Source organism: Castor canadensis, chromosome 2 (assembly GCF_047511655.1).
Source record: "Castor canadensis chromosome 2, mCasCan1.hap1v2, whole genome shotgun sequence".
NCBI lineage: Eukaryota > Metazoa > Chordata > Mammalia > Rodentia > Castoridae > Castor > Castor canadensis.
The window spans coordinates 85,601,033-85,624,775 of record NC_133387.1 but is presented as its reverse complement, the minus strand read 5'-3'; the positions used below and the strand labels follow the sequence as shown (position 1 = coordinate 85,624,775).

The window sequence follows — 23,743 nt, the reverse complement described above, 5'->3', positions numbered from 1 at the left end:
TTCTACAGAAATGGAAAGACAGAGAAATGCATTTGCTAATCTACTACAAATTTGTGACTTGAAAACAGGGTGTGGGGGAAATTCTGAACTCAAACTGTAAAATCTACCACTACTACAACACCATGTACTCGTACTGACCGTTCTAAAAACTAGAAATAAGTGAAGACTTTTCTCCCCATTTGCTCACTACGGCCTAAGTGTTAACACATCAACTTTGAAGAAAGAGTCTACCCCTTTTCTGGAAAGGGCCATGAACTGCAAGTCATAGGAGTAGAAGTAAATTTTGGCTCACCCACTTCCTAAGATTAAGAACTCATTCACCAAGTCTTGGTTTCTACATCTGAAAAATGGGAATAATTACTGCTCAACCTATTTCAAGTGTTTATTAGCTAGATCAAATTATAAAATTCTAGGCATTTGTCCTGTGCTTCTGTAGGCCTGCTAGGGTAGTATTGATTTCCATTTGCTTCTGCATTCTATAGTAAATTTAAAGAGAGATACCATTTTTTTTCAACCATCCAAAGTAAATGTTCATTCGTCTCTACCTTAGTGCCTTCCTGACTGCGCGGAGCTATCAGTCAGGAGGACATAGAAAAGAAATGAGAAACAGACAAATCCACGATTAAAGTAGCTGGAAAATGATCAGATTTATAAAATCCTTGTCCTACTCAGGAGGCAGAGATCAGAAGAATCGCGGTTTGAATCCAGGCCCCGGGAAAATAGTTCAGGAGACCCTATCTTGAAAATACTCAACACAAAAAAAAGACTGGCAGAGTGGCTCAAATGATAGAGTCTGCCTAGCAATCATGAGTCCCTGAGTTCAAATCCCAACTCCACCAAAATAAATAAATAAAATAAAACGTAAAAGCCTTGAACTGCACTAGTTACCAACTTAATCAGATAACATTTTTTAAAAAAATTATAAAATTCTAGTGCAAGTACCAGGAAATTTTACATTTGCTTCAGTGTGAAGTGTAATTACGTTGAAAGAAAAGGCTTATTAGCCCAAAACACACAGACACTAGCATTAAGAAATTAGGAAAAACAAACCGATGGCATATCTTTTTTGAAGTAAAAATTATTAATTTAAGAGCAAGTAGCAAATCCTCAAACAGCAATTTTTCACCAAGAGACACAGCACCGTCAAGATTTCAAAGCACCTGCCCACAGCAGCACTTTCATTATGGACACCATAATGAGAAATTATGGTAGAGAATTTTTTCCTCATCAATGGGATGGAATTCTTTCTCCACCTTGATTGTGACTCCAACAGTATAATCTTTACTAAGGGCGTGGCATGTGGAATACATACCCTACAAATGTGCTAGAAAAAAAAAAGGTCCGTCTCCTAAGAACACAGCAAGACGCGTTAAATGCACACTCAGAATCCACTGCTGAACAGTTGTTTTCAAGTTGAATGTCTTTAACTTGGCTGGGGTGCTAAACAAGTATCCCTATTCCTTTGTGGATGTTGAACTTTTCCTCCTTCTCTGCTCCCTGGGCGTGTACCTAGACTGCTGTTCTTTATCCCTACTGTAATTTGAGGGCTGATGACGCCACAGCCCCTCCTCATCCAGGCATCCCTCCCACGTAGCCAGCTTCAGAGCAGAAGGCCCATGAGCCCTCAGCATCCGAGCCCTTCCCCTATCCTTCTCTTCCTTGTCTCATAAGGAGCCTCCTTATCATCTCCAATCAAAGACCCAGTTCCGCCAGACTTCTCTTTGACTCACCCCTAAAACCCACACAGGTCAAGTCCCTCAGAATCTCCCTTCTTGGAACCACCTCCATCTCTGTTCCCTCTGCTCCTGCCTCCCTTCCAGGACCTCCAGCAAGGTAAGAGCAGCTAATTGACATCTGGGCCATATCCAATGCATCCCCCACACTGAGACAAGAATGGCTTCAACGTATACAGCTGGTGATGTCACTTCCCTGCATAAAATCCATCAGAGGTTGCCTGTAATCTTCAAGATCAAGTTCAGACTCCTTAGCCAATACAGGCTTTCATGACTTCTACCTATGTCCAAAGGCAAAGCTTCCGTCCCTAATACACATGCCATCTCACCTCTGTGCATTTGAACATGCTCTTCTCCCTGCCCGAATTGCTGTCCCCAGCCCACTTAGTTTTTTTCCTTTTCTTTATGTATATATATATTTTTTTCTAACTCCAGTTCTCTTCTTTGCAGTGCTGGGGATGGAACCCAGGACCTTGCGAGTGCCACACACGTGCTCTACCACTGGACTTCACTGGTTACATCCCCAGCTCGCCAATTCATTTTTCAAATGCAACTTGGTCACTGCTCCCTCTGCAAACCCTTTTCACATTCACCACTCTGACTGGCTTGGCTCTCTTCTGGGCTCCTACCACCCCCAGGCATACCCTGGACACAGTCTTACTCCAGCACCCTGCCACCCCTGGGGGCCTCGTCTACCTGGTCCTGTGCCTGTCTTTTAAGAGCTGAGGGCCTGATGCCTCCAATGCACTCCATTAATATCAATTAATGAACAAATGAATGTCTTCAGAGGAAAAAAAACAAAATTAAACTTCAGCTGAAATAAAAACCTCATCCATATGGGTTCTTGGACTCCATATATTAATGTAAGTTATTTCACAGCTGGCCTAAAGTTTATCTTAATTTAACAAGCCCCTTCCTCTAAGGGTGTGCCAATTAACAGCAGAAGGCTGCCCAGCAATGTTTCAGATCTATGAGAACAAACTGTTTCCAGCACCCTAAAGAACCTCAGAAGTGCCTATTTACATAGAAATAATTGAAAATCATTCTGATGGCGTCAATAACTTTTCCCCTAAGACTTGTACCAGGCAACAATCTGTTAGCCTAGTTGGACTTAAAATACACTCAAATGTAATAAAAGTACATTTATTTTAAAATATTCTGTAATTCAGATGGGCCTCTCCTCCCCCACCCTGTAATTAGTAGGAATTAGTGAAGTTTCACCATACTTCCAGCTATGAGCAGCACGCCCAGGCAGCCCAGGTTCACCTATAATCTCTTAATTAGATACATCCCTCACGACCTGGCCACCATCCTTCAAGGGAATGTTGACAGCCTGTCAGCCACAGAGGACAGCCCCAGTGTTCCGTACCTGGAATCAGATGGATTTCCTATGGAAATGGCTTCCACAGCCGCAGTTAGTCAATTTAATAACCTTATTAAACACTTTAATGACTTCTTATGCCTAATGACTGTATCTAGTATGAAAGGAAACGCAAGGCAGAGTAGAATTAAAAATTTAAGCAAGTGATCCTTACTGCTGTCCATATGAAAACAGGTTTCTAAGAGAGAACGCTAGGTTCTGTAAAAATCTAATAGCTGTGTCCCTTGTAATAACCACTCTGCTTTCAATGAACCATTTTTCCCTGGCCCCCACATCCCACTTTCAACCTTTATGCCAAGCATGTCTTTTTTTTTCCTTAGCCCTCATGTGACATGATATTAATAAAAAATAGCTGTATCGTACGTGCTGTGATATTAATAAAAAATAGCTGTATCATACGTGCCAGCCACTGTACTGTTTCACACGTTTTCCTTTTGTCTTTACAACAATCCTAAGAGCTAAGTAATATTACAATCCTCATTTTATAGATGAGAAAAATGAAGCAAAAGCTTAGGCAAGTGGTCCAAAGTCAAATGATCAGCAAGGCCAGGTCAGGTTTGTCTTGTTCAAACTTATTCTAGCCAGTGGTTCTTCTAGCAACAGTAAACACTGGGCCATGCCCAACTTCACTGTAACTGCATTGTTGTTAGGTAAATACCAACGTAAGCAACATGCTTTTTTTTTTTTTTTTTTCTTTTGGTGGCACTAGGGTTTGAACTCAGGGCCTCGCACTTGCTAGAAAGGCACTCTACCCTTTGAACCACTCCATCAGCCCACAACACGCTCTTCTGAAACTCTGTCCCCCCCATCCAGGACACCACATTACTCTGAGAGGTCTGGTCTCCTTAGGCTCTTCTTAGCTATGACACTTTCTCAGATTTCCCTTGGTTTCAGCAACCTTGACAATCTGAGAACTGGTCAGGTCTTTTCTAGACAGTTTCTCATTTAGGATTTGTCTGGTGTTTGTCTCAGGATTAGACTGGGGGTCTGAGTGTTGCAAGGAAGACTGCAGAGGTAAATGCCCTTTTTATTATGTTGTATCAAGGGCACCGGCTGTCACCATGACTTTCCATTTTTGATGGTAACTTTGGTTGTCACCTGGCTGAGGTAGTGTTTATCAGCTCTTTCCAACATAAAGTTACCCTGTGTTCATTTCTTAACAAATGTGAAGACAAATTTATAGTCACTAATCTCTCTTTTTTTAAAGCAACTTCTAATTTAATCACAGCTGGGAAGGTATTTTTTTGAAATGTATCAGAATATTGAGCTAGAAGAGAGGTAAACTATAAGTTCTACATGATCTCAATTTTCTAAAAATGACATATACATATGCATAGGAAAAGACTGGGGAGAAGTAGCCTAAACTTGTATTTTTTCCATAATACTTTTCCAACAATATTCTGTAGTGAACAGTCTTTTAAAACATGGAATAAGGACAAACTACATTACATCTGTTCCTACAGATGTGTAGGAACAAAATACAAAGAAAAACGTTGAAAACTTAAGCAACACAGAATAGCGGAAAAAGGTGAGGAAGTGCAGTGTCGGGGGGTTTTACATTGACTTAAGCAAAGTGGTTTAACACCAGGGCAAAAATCCCACTGAACAACCAACAGACACCTAAACAACAAAGGACAAGAATGAAAAACGTCAAACAAGGGGAAGGCACTAACAGAAGGGGGAGGGTAAAAGAAGGAAGTAAAGAAGGTGAATATGGTTGATGTACTTTCTATACAACAATGAATATAGACTATTTAAACCTGTTAAGATCACCATAAGAAGATGACCAAAGTAGAAAGGAGAAAAATAGAGGGGATGAACCAATGCGATGTAGGTTATAATATATACACACATGGATATGTCATGAGACTCTCTGTATAGATATCTTAAACAAACAAAAATGTCTGTTTTTCAAAAATGGAGGACAGGAATGTAAATTAGGTCCTGTCTGGGGATAGGGGGAGAATGTAGGGATAGGGTGTAGGAGGGTGGATGTGTAGAAATACTATGTACACACGTATGAAAATGGAAAAATGAGACCTGTTGAAACTATTGCAAGAATGGGGGAGGGGGGAATAAAGGAGAATGATGGAGGGGTGAATTCAACTAAGATATAAGAACTTTTGTAAATGTCACAATGTACCCCTAATACAACAATAATATGATAATTAAAAAAGATATTAGTTTTTTTAAAAAATTTAAAACAAATAAAATGAAATATGGACTAAGGAAATAAAATGAAAGAAAGATCTTTCTTTGGGACTAGCTCAGTGATTACAACACAAATGTCATGCTCAGAATGAGAGCAGTGTTCCCTGGAACCTGGTTTCTGCTTGGGAAATAATCTGAGTTGGTTTTCTTTTCTTACAGAAAAATGTAAATTCCCTCTATGAAAAGTGTACTATTTTTTTAATGAGAAGACTTAGTAGTTGGGTATAATGTCAGTGACTAAGATCAGAAAGGAAGAGGGAAGGCATTAGGAAAAAAGGAGGAAAGGGGAAGGACAAATTTAGGTTTGGGGGAGTGAGAGAATGTTTTATCTTGTTATGTTGCTTCCCCTCAAAGTCCCCAGTATCCAAAGGTACTAGGCAATATTCTCTTATTCTTTAATGAGAGTCAGTGGTTCCAGCCCCAGTCTGTTTCCAGTCAGTACCCCAACATCAAAACCATGCTCTTGGGTTAGCAGTATAGCTCAGTGGTAGGGTTCAAGGCTCTAGATTCAATCCCTAGCACTGCAAAAACAAAAGAAAAAATGACATCCTCTCCTAGGGCAAGTCCAAAATGTTACCATCTGTCACACAAGCGTATCTTGAACACATTCATCTTACCTACAGTCTACTCATCCAAAATGGCAACATATTCCATCCATCATCCTCTGTAGCATCCTGTCTCCTTCAGTGGTGGGGTCCTCACAGTGAGTGGAACTCTCCTGTGCCACCTGGACCTGCTCTACTTAGGGTATTCCTTGCTGAGAACTGAGGGATTTATTGTCACTCAGGTGTCAACACCTGGTAGTTGTTGGCCTGGGAGCTGCTGTTATCTATCCCCAGTATGAAGTATGTGCATTTTGAAGAGGAAAAAAATCCTTACTGTCCTAAAGGTATAAGTCTCCAAAGGGAGAAATGCAGCCATCATGAGCCAGGAGAGCAGGGAGATACATAGCCCCACACACCCCGACAGCCCACCCTCAGTCTCATCCCATAAAAAGGAGCATCCTAGTCACACCAATGGCTATAACTAGAGGAAGAAGTCTAGTGCCTTCACAGAGGAAGCAGTAACAGGTTCAAGGCCAGGATATCAGTCTCCATGACACTGACCGTGACCTGCAAGAGGAAGCTGCTTGCTCACACACCACAGAAGACGAGTTTCAACAAGGCTGGGGACAAGGGTGCAGAGAAATCAAATTGCTCATGTTCAACATCAGAATATAAAAAGAACCAAAATGTCTGTGTCCACAAAAGATGTTGTCTGAAACTCATCTCCTGTCACAGCCACCTGCCTTTCCATTTGGATTCTGGGTTCTGTCTCATTAAACACAAGAGTTGATTCAGTTGGGTCCATCTAATTATTCTTATTAAAATATGTAACCATAATATTTTAATTGTAAATTAAAGCTGCATGCATGAATGAATCTGAATTCATTTTAATTTTACAATGGCTCAATGCCAAGGTCTTTTTATGGGGAAGATCCATCAGCTTGGATACTGCTCTGCTGGGAATTGGAACCAATGCGCAAATGGAACGTGTTTAACAAGGGAGACTCTCACTCCCTTTTCTCCTCTCGCTAGATTTATTATAGTAATAAAGCTGTTCTAACAAAAGAGGCTGCATTTCCCAAATCTCCAAAAAAAAAAAAAAAAGATCAAACTTCTAGGCTGGCACTACCAGTTATGAAGAACCGAGACATCACTCCAGGTCATCTGCACCTTGAACAAAGGTGGCAAGTAGGTCTTAATTCACATGCCAACCTCATGATTAATTCGTAATGTCTCCTATCTCTGGGCACTGAGTGGAAAGTGCTTACACAAAAGCACTGTGCTGGACTGGACATGGTATCTCATGTCTGTAATACCAGCTACCCATGAGGTGGAGATGAGGGGAATTATTATTTGAGACTGACCCAGGCAAAAAGTTAGTAAGACTCCCATCTAGACCAACAAGCCAGGTATGGTCCTATAATCCAAGCTACTTGGAAGACTTGGATCATAGTGTGAGGCCATCTCTGGGCAAAAACATAAAAACCATACTGAAAAATAAAGTTAAAAAAGGGCCAGGAGTGTGCTTAAGTAGTAGAGCACCTGCCCAGCAAGCATGAGGCCTTGAGTTCAAACCCTAGTACTACCACCAAAACAACAAAGTAAAACAAAAACACTGCACTCTTGGTCTAGATTCTAGAACAATCAGTGTTCATGCATTTGACCCTTACAGGCATGATTAAGTGGATCCTGACTTAATTTAAAGTAAACAACAGTCAGCCTTTGTTGCTTTCAAGGGCAGTCATCCATACTCACACACCAGGAGAAAACTTTTAACCGTACCTTTGGAAAAGTGCTGGTAGTAACACAGTCTGACCAGTGGTGTCAGGCCAACGCAGGTGGAAAGAACCCACCCTGCCCACCTGGAGGTCTAGACTTGTCCCTAGGTGACTGGGAGATGGTCTCTAGACTTGGAATGTCCTGCCTGATGTCTTTCTTTGTCTGAGGATTTGGCCACTGGACAGTCTAATGATAGGATTATTATGGGCACTTTGAGCCACACTGATACCCAGAGGAGATGGAGACTAAGTGTGCAGGCCCCTCTGTAACCATGAAGTTTGCATTCAAGGATTCGACCAACCACACATCAAAAACAATCAAAAAGAAAAATTTACATCTGTATTAAACATGCACAGATTATTCTGGTCATTTTTCCATAAATAATAAAGCACAGCAACCATTATCATAGCACTTACATTGCATTTGACTTTACAAGTAATCTAGACATGACTTAAACCATGTAAGAGGATGTGTGTAGGTTATATGCAAATATTATGCCATTTTACATAAGAGACTTGCACATCCTTGGGTTTTGGCATCCATGGGCGGGGGGGAGGGGGGGGTCCCATGGAACCAATCCCCTCTGGCTACCAAGGGATGTCTACACTAACTCAACCTCCAGCAAGCTGGGTTTAGAATGTAGTAGTCGGAAAGCAGTAGTCAGGAAAGAACATCCTTGCCCAAATTATGCTAAAATAAAAACACCAGAGATCCAAGAGGCAAAAAGCAGGACCAACTGAAACTAATGGCATCTGCCATTATAGCTCCCCTGGGCTACTACCCAAATCTGGGAAGATTCAGGGGTGTCATGAGAGTAGAAAACCAAGAAATCAGACCAAGGGAGATGTTTAAGACAAAAGGTAGGCTGCAGAGCCTGGGAGAATTCTGAATCATGGAAAGAGATGCTTTTGACAAGCAGTGGGAGGTCAAGTGTTCTACAGCTTAGTCACTGGATGCATAGACGCACCTCTGGTGGAGAGTGGGGGAGCACGCGGTAGGATGGGTACTGTGTTCTTCTGATAGATTTCCTCTAGGATGCCATAGTTTATGGTTAGTGAATGAAGAGCTGGTCTGTAATGAGTCAAAGTGCAAACATACCTCTTTCTGTTGTTCTGGAAACATCTTCAGCACAGGATCTGACCAATCTGAAAAATAAGTATCAATACTAGGTGATGTGAAATCTCCACACTGGCATGCATATGTCTCTATGGCCTCCCTCAGTTCCTCCCAGGTGAAGCTCTGCCCCTCCCTCACTCCCGTCCGCTGCTAATGGGATCAGGGTGAAGAACAGGGACTGGGAGTCTGGACTATAGCCAGTCCAAGGCAGCTGGAGGAAGATGGACCCTCAAATCACAAAGCCAGTTGCACCTGGAGCCTTAGAGAATGGGAGGAGGCTGGAAATGTGGGGGGAGGGGCATGTGCATAGGGGGAGTGCACATGGGAGACAGATGGGATTGGGAATGAAGTCTACAAAGATCCATCAGTGGGAAAAGCCCTGATAGTTTTACTGGAAACCCAAACCTTCAAGGACCAGATCATTCCTGTGACATACAACCATGCCACAGGTCAGACAAGAGATGGGGGTGCCCAAGGACGGGGACGAGTCAGGACCTTCACCATGACCTTGCAGTCAGTACAGCCAGCCTACCATCTAATTCCCGGCCCTGCATGACCCAGGGGTTGTCTGTTGTTCTTTAAACCCCATTATTACATAAGCTCATTGGAGTCAACACCTGATCCCTGCTTGAAATTAAAATCCCCTGCCTATGTCCATGCGTATATATTCTTACACCAGAGCTATGATAACAGCTCACTATTTGCCTTTATTTTTACAGGTCTGAACCCATTTTCTGAATGCTTATTGTCATCTACAAACATTTCCAGCATCTCTCCACTGATGTTTTGATGTGTTCTGTAATGAACACAAGGAAGCAGAACTCACTCTAGCCTCCAGTCACACAACAAGTCACTGACAAAATAACGCACAGCAGGCTGAGGAAAGGACCTCCCCAAAGGGTGAGCAAACCACACCCTGAATAGCAGGCAGGAGAGTTTCCAAGGGGAAAGAAGTTCCTTTCACCTGAGGGGATTTATGGGGAAAGCAGAGGAGAAAGGGAGAATCTCAAAGTTTAAGGAAAAAAAAAAAAAGAGGGCCTTCCAGGGGAACAGAGGTGTGGCAGTGACACACAGAAAATGACAAAAAGCCCTACAGTCAAGAGATGATATAATCAGGTCAAATCAGCTGAGGTTCTCAGAGGGTACAGCTGAATTGTGACAGCCAAAAGATATGACATCTCCCAGCTCCCAGGACCTGTGATGTGACTTCATTTGTTAAAAAGGTCTTTATAAATATAACTAAGTTAAGGATCTCAGAGGAGATCATCTTACCTTACTGGTGTAGACCCTAAATCTAAAGTGTCTTTTTAAGAGAAAGAAGAGGAAGGGCTGAAGGCATAGCTCAAGTGGTAGAGCACCTGTCAGCAAACACAAGGCCCTGAATTCAAACTCCAGTACCACAAGAGAAAAAGAAAGAGAGGAGAAGAAGAAGAGAAGACACACAGAGAAGGCCATGTGAAGAGGGAGGAGGGATGTAGCCACAAGCCAAGAACACATGCAGCCTCAAGAAGCTGGAAGAGGCAAGGAAGGAAGGAGCCTCCAGAGGGAGCATGGCTCTGCCAACATATTGACTTGGAACGTCTGGCCTCTAGCTTTGTGAGAGAAAAATTTTCTGCTATTTAAAGGACAGGAGACTAACAGACAGGTGGGTCTGTGGGGAGTAGGCTGTAAAGATAGGCTGGGGTGTGTAACTGGGGATGGGATTTGTGCATTCATTCATGCATTTATTCAATAAATATAGAATTTCTACCACATGCCATGTGTTGATCTAGAGACAGGATATAGAGTGGAGAGCACAGCAGACTCAGAACTGTTGAAATGACTTCACAATTATAATGGGAGAACAATATAAAAGAACAGGACGGGGGCACCCTGTGACAAGAATGGAAGGACACACAACACAGACGAACCTGGAGGCCATTATGCCAAATGAAATGAGACTGTCACAAAAAGACAAATGCTGCACGGAGTACCTAAGAAGCCAAATTCAGAGAGAAGTAGGAGGGTGGTTGCCAAGGAACAGGAAGTCGTTTAGTGGTACAGCGTTCCAGTTTCACAAGACAGGAGAGTTGAGGAGACTGGTTGCACAATACTGTAAATGTACTTAACACTGCTGAATTGTACACTTGCAAAATGGTTAAGATGGTAAATCTTATGTGCATTTTACCACAATTAAAACAATGTTCAGTGTCTTTTTTTTTTTTCAAAAACAGAAAACGGGAAGGTAAAACAGGACCTATCTGGGGGTTGGTACAAGTGGGAGGGGGAGGATACAGGGAAAGGCTGTAGGAGGGTGAATGAAGTAGAATTTATTATGTGTATGAAAATGGAAAAATGAAACCTGTTGAAACTATTCTAAGAATGGAGGGAGGGAGGAATAAAGGGGAAGGATGGAGGGGGTGAATTCAACTATGATATATTGTAAGAACTTTGGTAAATGTCACGCCCAGTATAACAATAATATAATTTTTTAAATGTAATAAATAAATAAATAGCACTTTTTAAGTTAAAAAAAAATAACATGATAAAACAAGTTCTGTCTGGCTGTTGGTACCAGTGGGAGGGGAGAAGGGATAAGGAAAGGGTGAAGGAGGGTGAATACAGTGGAAGTGCTACGTATTCGTGTATGAAAATGGAACTCTGAGAGCTGATGAACCTGTTCTAAGAAGGAGGGAGGGAGGATAAAAGAGAAAGATGGAGGTGGAAACTAGGGAGTATCTAAGATACGTTGTAAATGTCACAATGTAACCCTGGTACAACTACAATATGCAGATAAACAATTTTAATGAAAAAATAACAAAAATTATGTGGGAAAAAATAAAGAAATTTTAAAGAGTAAAGGGACTTGGGGTTGGGGAAGGCTTTACCACAAAGGAGAGCTTACACTGAGATTTTACCAAGAAAGCAAAAAGAGAAACACATTGTAGGCTGAGGAACTGGCCCAGGGACAGGGCAACGGGGCAGAGGCTGGAAGGAGGAGCAGCTCCAGAGTGCTAGTTTTCAGGAACTACGTTCCTGATAAATACAAATGGTGGGTTGTACCTTCTCAGGATCTGAGCTCCCACACACCACGTGCTGTACACAGCTGAACCTCTAAGCCTAGAAGAATCCTCTGCCCTCCAACCACCACCTTTTCCAGACACCATACAAACTCCTCTCCCCTTCCTGATTCTGCACAGAAACCACTTCCCCTCTCCTGCCCCCATTACACCACTGCGTGTTGGGCCATCCCTCTAACATGACCTCACTTGCATCATAACACTTACAGATTCTGTCTCCCCCATTTCACTGAATCTCTCCAACAGAGCAGAGCTATGTTCTCATGTGTGAGATTCGACTTCTCACCCTTCCTATGAGGGAGACTTGAGCATCCTCATTTACACGCCAGAAAATGGAAAATCAGAGAGATTTAGCTGCTAAGATCTTGAAGTGAATGAGAGCTCAAGTCTAGTTTCAACTCAAGCCCATCTGCTTCCCAACTCAGGTCTTCAAGGCCTGACACTGCCTCCATGATGGTGTGACATGGACAAATGGTTCCAAGTTGGGCTCCTGATGGGCTGGGGCTTTTCTCACCCAGGCAGGAGGTACAGGTGAATTCATAACAAACACCATGGTGGCAGGGCCCCTCTAGGAGTAGAGGAAAATTAGTGCATTTTTAAAAAGAATAAAAAGAAACAACTTTTATATCTTTGCCATGTTGTAAGTTGTCAACCCTCAAACAAAACACTTGACCTTGTCTCTCTTTGGGATGTAGGACTGAGTTCCAAGACCTGGGGTCTGAGCCTGGGGGATGGGGAGAAAGAAAATAAAAATGCATGTTTCTAGTATTTCTCTCCAGGTCTCACCATCTTGCTTTGACACTATCATTCCAATGCATTTTCAACTTAGTCTTATAGCCATCATGGCAGCACACTACCTTTTCATGTTAAAGAGACCCCACTATGGGACAATTGTGCCTAGAGAAAGGCATCACTCACCCTGTTCCTTTCCTATTACAATTCCTTCTTCCTCTTTTTTATTAGCATATATTAATAGTACAAGGGGTTTCATTGTGGTAATTCCATAAAAGCGTATGGAGTACTTTGAACAAGTCACCTCCTCTATTATATTCCCTTAATCCCCCTTGTAAAATAATGGTTGGTGGGTTTCATTATGCTATCTTCATATAGCCTTTCCCATTACAATTCTGCCTCCAGAGAAAGCTACCATTATAGTTTAGATTTTAAAGGTATGAGGCTCAGTACCCACAGTGTAGTTATTTTGGGAGGTGGCACGCCTTTAAGAGTAGGGAGAGTGTAAGGCAAGGAAGTTAGGTCATGAGGGATGTGCTCTTAAAGAGGATATTGGAACCCCACCCTTCTTCTTCCTTCCTCCCTTTTTCACTTCTCAACTGCTATGCATTGACAGGCTTCCTCTACCACACACTCCCCACCATGATATGCTGCCTTGCCACAGGCCCCAAACAACAGAAACAACCAGCCATGGACTGAAACCTCTGAAATCATGAGCCAAAAGAAACCTTCTTTCTCAAAAGTTGTTTATCTCAGGTACTTGTCACAATGATGGAAAGCAAACACAGCTATTTTAAAAGAAAGTTAGTCACAGGCGTCTTGGGATTAAGGGAAAAAAAGGAGTGAGGCAGAGGCTCTAGGAACACTCGGGGAGAGGACCCCAGTGAGGGCTACTTTAACAGCATGGCTCAGTCCCAGGAGTAGCTAAGAAAGTGGGGCAAGAAGGATGGCTGCTTACAGGAGCATTCAGAAGCTATGTTGATTTGGGGTCCTTAAGAGGAAACCCCATCCCCATTTCCTGCACAGTGATTCCTCCAGAGCACATGGGGCAGGGACTGTGTCCTGTCCACAGATGGACCTCACCAGTTCATAGTCTAGTAGGGGAAAGGCTGGCTGTGCTGGGGAGTCGATACTATGGCCATTGCGCTGACAGCTCCAAAGAGTCTCCTGGGACACACAGGAGTTGGTCCTAGTACTATGGTGAGTAAACAACTCTACACCCTTACATAAACATAAATGGAAAGAAAAATGATAAAATAGTGATAGTTATAAAATTTAAACCTGCTGTATGTTTCAAAAAGACAAAATGTTAGTCAGGTGCCAGTGGCTCATGCCTGCAATCCCAGCTACTCGGGAGGCAGAGATCAGAAAAGGATCACAGTTCAAAGCCCCAGGCAAATAGTTCTCAGACCCTACCTCAAAAAAAAAACCAAAAACAAAAAATGGCTGGCAGAATGGCTCAAGTGGTAGAGGGCCTGCTTAGCAGGCATGAGGCTCAATGTTCAAATCCCAATACCACCAAAAAAAAAAAAAAAAAAAAAAAAAGACAAATGTCAAATAATAAAAAAATTTATAACATACATGACAAAGGATTAACATTTCTCAATTTATGAAAAGCTCTTACAAATCCACACCAAAGAATATTTCTGTGTAAAAGTGAGCAAAAGTTATCAATCAATCAAAAACCAAAGAGGAGTCAGGCACTGGCAGCTCACAACTGTAATCCTAGCTACTCAGAAGGCAGCGATCAGGAGGATCATGGTTCAAAGTCAGCCCCAGGCAAATAGTTTGCTCCCAAACTATTTGGGACCATATCATGAAAATATCCAACTCAAAAAAAGGCTGGCAGAATTGTTCAAGTGGTAGAACACCTGCCTAGCAAGCATGAGGCCCTGAGTTCAAACCCCAGTGCCAACAAACAGAACACCAAAAAGTAGTTAAATAAAATTTATATGAGGTCCCTGATTTGGACTGAGTTTCTGTACTAGCCCAATGGACTGACGAAATCAGAATGAAGTCACTCCTATTAGGTGCTACATAGCCAAAATGAACTTTGGAACAGGCCTATTTTCAAAACCACAGGAGATTTACAGGATCAGAAGAGGCCCAGTTAATCTTGAGCCAGCATGATGAGCAGGTCCAGTCTATCTGAATTCTATAAGGGAAGTAACTGAAACAGCCAACTCACTGTTTGGCTCTTGTTTGATTTTCTTCAGCCCTTCTCTTCCTCCACTCCTTCAAATGAGTTTTTCAGTTTCTTCCCATGAAGCCAACCTCCACTGCTCAGCTCAGAGCACCTTATCTAAAGCTTTACATGAAAAGCTTCCTGATTCATGAATCAGTAATAAAAACCTACTACATTTTGAAACTGAGTTTGTTGTAACTTTGTCTTGTGACAAGCAACCCAGTTAAAAAATAGGGAAGGACTGATATCCATTTCTCCAAAGATGATCCACAAATGGCTGACAAATATACGACAACACACATAACTTCACCAATCATGATGGTTAATGTCGACTGCCAACTTGACTAGATTAAGAAGCTCCTAGGAGATCAATGAAGCAGGCCTTTGGCTGGGTCTGTGAGGACATTTCCAAAAAGGATTAACTAAGTGGGGAGGGCCTGCCCTGAATGTGGGCAGCATCAACCCTCAGGCTGGGGACTAAGATGGAATAAAAGGGGAAAAGGGGAGAGTCTGCTAGCATAGGCATTCTCCTTCTCAGCTTCCTGGCTGCCATGCGGTGAGTAACCTCTGCCCCGTGCTTCCACCACCATGATGCCCTGCCTCATCAGGGGCCTAGAACGAACAGAGCCAAGGACTATGGACTGAAACCGCTGGAACTGGCAGCCAAAATAAGTCTTTCCTCTTTTAAATTGTTACATCAGGTATTTTGTCACAGCAATGAGATGCCTAACATATTAATCGTTAAGAGAACTGTAAACCAAAATCACAATGAAAAATCATCTCACATTCATTGGACTAGCACAGGAAATCAATGTGAGTCAATGCCCTGTATAGCTATCCTTATCTCAACCAGCAAAAACCCTTGTTCCTTCCTATTATTGCTTATACTCTCTCTACAACAAAATTAGAAGTAAGGGCAAAATAGTTTCTGCTGGGTATTGAGGGAGTGGGGGGGAGAGGGAGGGGGCGGAGTGGGTGGTAAGGGAGGGGGTGGGGGCAGGGGGAGAAATGAACCAAGCCTTGTATGCACATATGAATAATAAAAGAAAAAGAAAAAAAAATAAACTCCAGAACCACAAAAAAATAAAAAATAAAAAAATTAGTGAGTGTAAGTCAGGATATAGAGAAATTTGAACCCTTGTGCTGGTAGGAAGGTAAAATAGTACAGTTGCTACAGAAAGCAATATAATGGTTCCTTAAAAGAACTTGAAAATAGATTTCCCAACATGATCTAGCAACACTACTTCTGGGAATGTATTTTTAAAAACTGAAAGATATATTTGTACACTCATGTTCATAGCAGAATTACTCACGATAGCCAAGATTCAGAAGCAATCTGCCAGTGGATGAGTCAATAAGCAAAATGTGGTGCATGCGTACAACCAAATGGTCCTAACACATGCTACAACTTGGACCAACCTTTCAGACATTTTGTTAAGCAAAAGAATTCAATCACAAAACGACAAATCCCCTACGATTCCACATACATGCATTTAACACAGTAAAGTCATATAGAAAGCAGACAGAAGCTAGGGGGAAAATGGAGCTTTCTTGTTTATTGGAGGTAGGGTTTCAGTTCTGCCAGATGAAAAAGATATAGAAGCCTGTTGCACAACACTGTGAATATATTTAACACCACTGAACCTTACACTTAAATACCAGTAAAATGGTAAATTTTATGTGCTTCCTACCTCAACTAAAAATTAAACTTTTTGAAAAAAAAAAAAAAAGCTCAACAATCTACTTAAAAACTTCACTTTGCTATTATCAGAAGTGCAAATAAACACAAGATAGAAAATTAGGGATTTCTTTAATCATAATACTCCCTATTGGCAAGAATCATGAGAAATAGAAACTAAACATTCCTGTAAGAATATGAACTATTTCAATACTTCTGAAAGATAACTCAGCCATATATTTCAAAAGCATTTGTAAACTACTTTTATTCTTTCACACAGTAACTTGACCTCTGAAAACTCAACCTAAAAAAAATCAGTGCAGTATACGTAAAATATTTGTAATAGTGTTCACAGTGTGGTTTTTTTTAACCAAAGAAAATGGAAATCTAAATATCCAGATGTAAATCAGAAAAAATTAATTATGGCCCAGATAAATAATAGACTACCTTGTAGCCATTATAAATCATCTTCTAGAAGAATACTGGTAAAACCTTATTGTTCAGTGATTTTTTTTTAAGTTTATATGTATTTCTTCACTTATTTATTTAAAAACTGGATCCTATACAATGACAAAGTCATTTCTGAGCAATGGAATTATAACTGCTTTTACTTTCTTCTTTTCTGCATCTTTCCAAAAGATTACAATGCATCTGTTACTTTTAAAGTCAGAAAAACATACATTTTTAAAAAGAAAGTAAAACCAAATGGGCTCAGATAACCTCCCCCTCAAAAAAACAAACGCAACCAAGTTAACTTCACTCTTTCTGTATTTCATTTTCTCTTGCAATGTTCAGGTATTTTCTACTTAAACTTTTAAAAATCACCAACTTCTTACATTTGTGTCTTAAGGATATTTCATCAGCGAAGTTAATTTAAGTTCAAAGTTTAGTGAGAGCAGTTTTCTTCACATCAACTCTCATTATTGCCTGTGCCCTTTGCACTACACAAGGCATGTTTGGGGGGAGGCCCTGGATCCTGTTCCAGGGGCAGCTCTACAGGTAACCTTGCTTTTGTGACCCTCCCTGGGCATGAGTGACCACATCAAGGGTGGGTGGGGACCCCAGGAAAGCCAATCTGCAAGGTAGCCAGGTGCCATTGCAAAGCCTGGCACAAAGAAAACAGGTTGGGTGATGGCCTAAGACACTCTGGAAGACTTGACAGCTCTTTAGGAACCAAGGCTGGAAAGTGATGAAAGAGAAACTGGAGCGATAAAGATGTTCCAGCTGGAGTTCTGAGGAACCAGAGGTTATCTGTCCACAGAAGCCATATGCAGATAAGAGATTAAAGACCAAAGACATTGGCCACCAAAGAAACTGAATGGCAAGAGCCCACGTCAATTGCTGAAGTCAACTGCCAGCCCCAGTGGCCCAGGCCCTGACTTTACTAGAAGCTTAAGCTTCCAGCAAGTATCTCCTTAAGAAAAACTCCATTTTACCTGAGGTAGCTTGAGGGAAACCCCAAGTTGTGCAATCAGAAGAACTCAACCAAAAAGAAAAAGAGAAAGAAAATAGAGCTCCACCAAAACAGGAAAGTGCACCCCCACACACACACTTTCCCAGCTGCTCTCCTTCAGTTTGACCTCAGAACTTGCAAAAAAAAGGCAAACTAGGATGGAAAAATAAGCAAAAGTCTGAAATGCAGTTAAAGTTTGAAATGCAAATAAAACTGCCATATCAGTTTTTCTACCGCTATCACAAAAATAAAAATAAAGAGGAAAGGTCAGTGATGTTACTTTTTAAGGTTTATCAGTAATCTTAAAAAATACTAGTTCATAACACATAAATCCATGAAACCACTAACCTGCTGTGCTCTACAAAATGCATTACAAGTTCCATTTATGGTCATGAATGTGATGATAGGCCTAATTTGAGGCTTAAAATTTGGGAACCCAGGATCTCCTGCCAACAACCAGAAGGACAGTTTTTTTTTAATGCTGCTCCCTCTACCCTGTGGCTAGCAAGGAGGTTTTGCAGAAGTACTACCGCAACTTCCCATCAAAGTACTACCGAAAAGATAACACCCAAAGGAGAGGAGGTGCAGATATAGCTCAGTGGAAGCGCATGGGCTTAGCATTCATGAGGCCCTGGGTTCCATTCCCAGTACCAGGTAGAGAAGCTGGAGGCAGGGGGGGGGGGGGATATGGAGGGATAGGGAGGGGAAAGAGAGATATAACAAAAGAAGTATACCAAATATAGTGGCACACACTTGGGAGGCAAAGGCAGGAAGATTGCAAATTTGAGGCCAGACTGAGAGTGTTCGGGAGACCCTGTCTCAAAACTTAAAAATAATTTTTAAAGGGGTAGGGATGTGGTTCAGTGATGAAGCACTTGCCTACCATATGCTGGGCCTTGGGTTCAATTCCCAACACTTCAAAAAAAAAAAAAAGTCCAAAATGTGTATTCTGAAAACTATAAAACATTGTTGAGAGAAATTAAAGAAGAGCTAAATAAATGGAAAATCATCCGTGATCATGGATTGGAAAACTTATCATTAAGACGGCAATATTGCTAAGTGCTGGTGGCTCACACTTACAATCCCAGCTATTGGAGAGGCTGAGATCAAGAGGATCACAGTTCAAGGCCAGCTGAAGTAAATAGTTTAAGGGCAAATGCTCAAGAGACCCTGTCTTCAAACTAACCAGAGAAAAATGAGGTGTATGCCTGCTTTGCAAGCACAAAGCCCTGAGTTCAAACTCCAGTCCTACCAAAAAACAAGTTTGTACTCCCATAAAGAAACAATTATTATTAAGAAAAATAATGACAATACTGTCTACCTGGTCTGTAGACTCAATATAATCACTAATCCCAACTGATTTCTCTATACAGATTGACATGCTGATTGCAAAAAATGCATGTGAGTCCCAAGAGACCTAGACCAGCCAAAACAATCCTGCAAAGGACAAAGTAGGAAATTTGCTTTTGAAATTGCTTCCCAATTTCAAAACTTACTGCAGAGCAACAGCAATGTAGACTGTGTGCTACTGACACAAAGCTAAACAAACAGATCAACAGAAGACAATTGAGAGTTCCAAAGCAAGCCCTTACCTCCGTGGTCAAGGTTCTTGACACAGGTGCCCAAAACACCTGTGTTTGGGGGAAGAAGAGTCTTTTCAACAAATGGAGCCTGGGACCAGTGGACAGCCACAGGCAAAGGAATGAAATTACCTTCTACTATACACAAAAACTAACTCAAAATGGATCAAAGACTTAAATATCAGAGCAAACACTAACACTTACAAGAAAACAGAGAGTAAATCTCCAGTGCTTGGATTTAGCAAAAGATTTTTAGATGGCACCAAAAGCATAAACAACAAAAATTTAATAGATCAGACTTCATGAAAAGCAAAAATTCTGTGCTTCAAAAGATACCATCAAGAAAGTAAAAAGACAACCCAGAAGATGAAAAAAAATTTGCAAGTTGTATGTCTGATAAGGGACTTATATATGGGATATATAAAGATCTCTTACAATGCAATAATAAAAAGACATCTTAATTCAAATGATCCTGAGCAGACATTTCTGCAAGAAAGACACACAAATGACCAATAAGCACATGGCAAGTTGTTTGACATCACTAGCCATCAGAAAAATAACACTTTATTCTCACTAGGCTGATTAGAAGCAAAAAAAAAATATCGGAAATAAATTTTGGCAAAGATACAGAGAAACTGGAAACCTTAGTGGACACAAAAAAATAGTATAGCACCTTCTAATATAGTTCGGCAATTTTTTAACAATTACAGAGTTACCACTTGACTCAGCAAACCTACTCATAGGTATATATCCAAGAGAAATTAAACAAGCCCATGAAACTTGTACGTGAATATTCACAACAATTTAATTCATAATACCCAAAAAGTAGAAACAAGGGCTGGTACAGTGGCTCAAGTGGTAGAGTGCCTGCCTAGCAAGCATGAGGCCCTGAGATCAAACCCCAGTATTGCCAAAAAAAAGAAAGTACAAACAAATTCCATATTCCATCAAGAGACAAGCAAAACGTGGTTTGTCCAGAAAATGGAGTACTGAAAGGGAATGGAGTTCTGATACATGCTGTAACTCTGAAGTGCTGTGAACACATGACACTAAGTGAAGGAAGTGAATCGCAGTCCCCTTATCATGGCACTCCGTTCACATCAAAGTCCAGAACAGAGATGCCTACAGAGACAGGATCTAGAATACCGGGTGCTTAGGCTGGGGATGAAAGGGGGAACCTGAGGGAGGACAGAGAAGTGATAGCTAAAAGACTGTTTCTTTTTGAGGTAATAAAAATATTCTGTAACTGACTGAGGCAATAGTCACATGTATCTGGGAATACACTAAAGACCACTGAGCTGTACACTTCAAGCAGATGAACTATACAGTATATGGATCATAGCTCAATAAAGCCATTTTTTAAAAACTGTGAGCTTAACCCATGTCACTCATAGCCATATTGTCCTGAGCACCATAATCCACTGAGCCACGTGTCTACCCCAGCTGAAGGTTCTCCAGGCATCACCCATTCCCCAGGGTTCTCTCCTCACTACCCGGATCTGACGCCACTTTCCCATGCCATCTCCTCTTTTAACCCTTCCTTCCACTAGACCTCAGGAACTCTCTTCTGAGAGCCAGCCAACGTACATGGGTACACCCCTCTCAGCAGCTCTGTCTTAGCTAGGCCCTGGCTTCCCCACTCTCCCCTTCCCTGGAACCCTTGGTTTAGTCCAGCCAAACCTGTGTCTACAGTCACTCCGAGAGTGACTGCTGGGGAGCTCCCTCGGGGGTACCCCAGCTCTTCCTAGGTGACGATGGCTGGGACTCCAAAGCAAACAGCACTCAAGACCAGGAGATCAGTCCAGTGTTCCTAGGGAAGTTACTTGCAGAGTGGCTGCAGTGTCACTGCAATGGACAGAGACAAATGTTCCTCCCAAGTACATCTGTGGCTGGGGACCAGGGTGTGAAGTTTATCTAAGGGTGTAAGGAATTTGGCTCAGGGCAGGCCAGTTTCTTTAAGTGTCTTGGGAAACAGCCTAGACATCCTTATCAGTGCCCTGGAATGTTCAAGTCCCTAAGTTAAAGACCACCAGGAAAAACCTGTCACTGGCCTGGTCACGATGAGGCCAAGGCACTCTGAGAATTTTCAGTCAGGACATGGAAGGACATAGGGGTAACAGGGGCCCTACAAATTTACCCACTGAACAGCACTTACAATTTCATATGCCCACCTCATTTGTGACATCCCTTGAGTTGGTAGGAAAGAGAGATCACCTGTAAGGGCCTTTTTCCTGATTTTATGGAAACACTGCAAACAGAAGTAACTATAGCTTTTAAAAAGCTTCTACAATGACTCCAGCAAGAATCCTAGAAACTGTCTTTCCTTCTTTATCCATCCTTTCCAAACGACCAAGCCCTGACAATCCCCCTCTCAATGCCTCCTAAGTCTGTTCCCCTCAGCCTCCAAGGCACTGGCCTAATTAAAGTGCTCATGATTTCTCTTCCAGATTTGGAACTGTTTAAGGTCTTACCACCAACTAAGTGGGACCCATACTGGACTGTTGATCCCGAGTTCATGTCCTCGAAAAGTAGATGATTGAAGACTCTGGATCAGGAGTTAAGAGCAAAGCAAGCACAAGGTTTACTGAAAAGACAGCAAAGCTCCCGCATGGGAGGGGCTTAGGAAAGCTAAAGTTGTAGTATAGCTGGAGTCTAGGAGTGACATAGGGCTCTGGCTAGCCTGAGTCCAACTACTCTGTCTTGAAACCATACTTGTGATTGGCTGACATCTAGTCAACTCTCCACCTATCCGGCCCCATCCTTGTGGAACAGAACATTCCAGGAAGGTCTGATCAGCTCATCCTGGCCTTGGGGCCCACCACCTACATCGTGTAGCTGCATTCTGTTATCTTGGTAAGAGGCCTGTTATTTTATTTCTCTGAGAAGTCTACTTCTCATGCCTCTTTAGACGTCTGTTTCTAAAAATATATCCTTCATCCAAAATGGAGTCACCTCTGTCACTGCTCCCCTCACAATACAATCTCTTTCAAAGGCCATAGAGATAAATATCTGTACCTGACCCCCTGGCATTTATTTTTAATATGGTTTTAGTTTTAAAAGAATACACATATTTTTTATCTAATTTTGTTTCAAGTGTGAACCAATAAAATGCCCTCTATATGCTCAGTATTATGAAGCTGTATACCAATCAGTCAAATATAAATTTTTCTGGCAGTACTAAGACTTGATATCAGGGCCTCGGGCTTGCTAGACAGGTATTCTACCACTTGAGCCACTCTGCCAGGCCAAATATAAATTTATACTTGGCAAATTTTAGTAGAAAAAAATTAAAGGCAAAACCCAGAAATATACCTTTAACTTTAATACTGCATTGGGAAAGGCAAAAGAACAGGTCCAACACCTAAACAAGCCCTTAGAGGTCAATTTCAAATCTTCTAGGATCCTAACCTTAGCACTCTCAGGAATGGGGCATGTGAGTACCATTCTACTTTCTTCATGGAAATCTAGAGTGGAAATGATCACAGCTTCAAGTATTTCCCACTTAATTATAGTGACTCAGGACCCCAAAATATGAAGAAAAAACCTTTAGCAGACTGAACCTTACAACAGGGTTCCTAAATGGCCCTTAGGACCATGACCAAGTTTTCAAGGGCCCACAGGAAAATGGGAAAAAGAAAAACAATGCTTTAAATTTTTTATAACGCTAAAATCTCTCATTTTAAAGGACTCTCCTTTATTCTGAGATTGTATTTTCCTACTTTGGGGATACCAAAAGGAATACCTGATAAGGGTAGGCAGGTTTTTATGACTTTTATATAAAAAGCAAAAAGCTAGCAATCTTGTGTAAGATGCCTAACCTTCTTTTTCAATACAAGAACTCCACAAATCTGGGTGCCATTCATCCCAGAATTCTGGAATTGCCTCCCAAGTGTAGACCCTGACAGGGTTTTCCTGGGTCCTCAATTGTACCAATTCTACTAGCGTGTTGAAGATCCCAAGGGTTTGCTAGCTCAGTGGGAAAGGGACATTATCAGTGATGTCTGTCATAGTGTAGAGGAGGCTAGGAAGGACACAGGCGATGAAGTAGAGGGACAATAAAATGAGTAATACATGTCACAAAGACAACTGCTGGCCTAACACATGCCGGAGTCCAATTTAAAATGAGTTGGTAAAGTACAACTGAAAAAACTTTGACTTGTTCAGCCCCTTAACAGAAGTCACTGCTAACAGAGAGGACAATGAAGTCACGAGAGTGCCCGTGGTCAGCAGGGAGCACTCACAACCTCTTGGTGTGATTGAATTCCAGCCTCAACAAAACCTTAGGAACACT

The 23,743-nt window shown here is 41.7% G+C and overlaps 1 protein-coding gene across 2 annotated transcripts in view; it reads right to left on the bottom strand.

Moving 5' to 3' along the window:
- The window catches only part of Snx10 (sorting nexin 10), a 64,039-nt gene that overhangs the window by 15,536 nt on the left and 24,760 nt on the right, over nt 1–23,743 (bottom strand). For both annotated transcript variants that reach the window (XM_074065171.1, XM_074065172.1), the window contains exon 2: nt 8,748–8,794. In XM_074065171.1, the coding sequence (XP_073921272.1) occupies nt 8,748–8,771 (24 nt within the window). In that variant the 5' untranslated portion in view covers nt 8,772–8,794. The remainder of the gene's footprint in view (nt 1–8,747; nt 8,795–23,743) is intronic.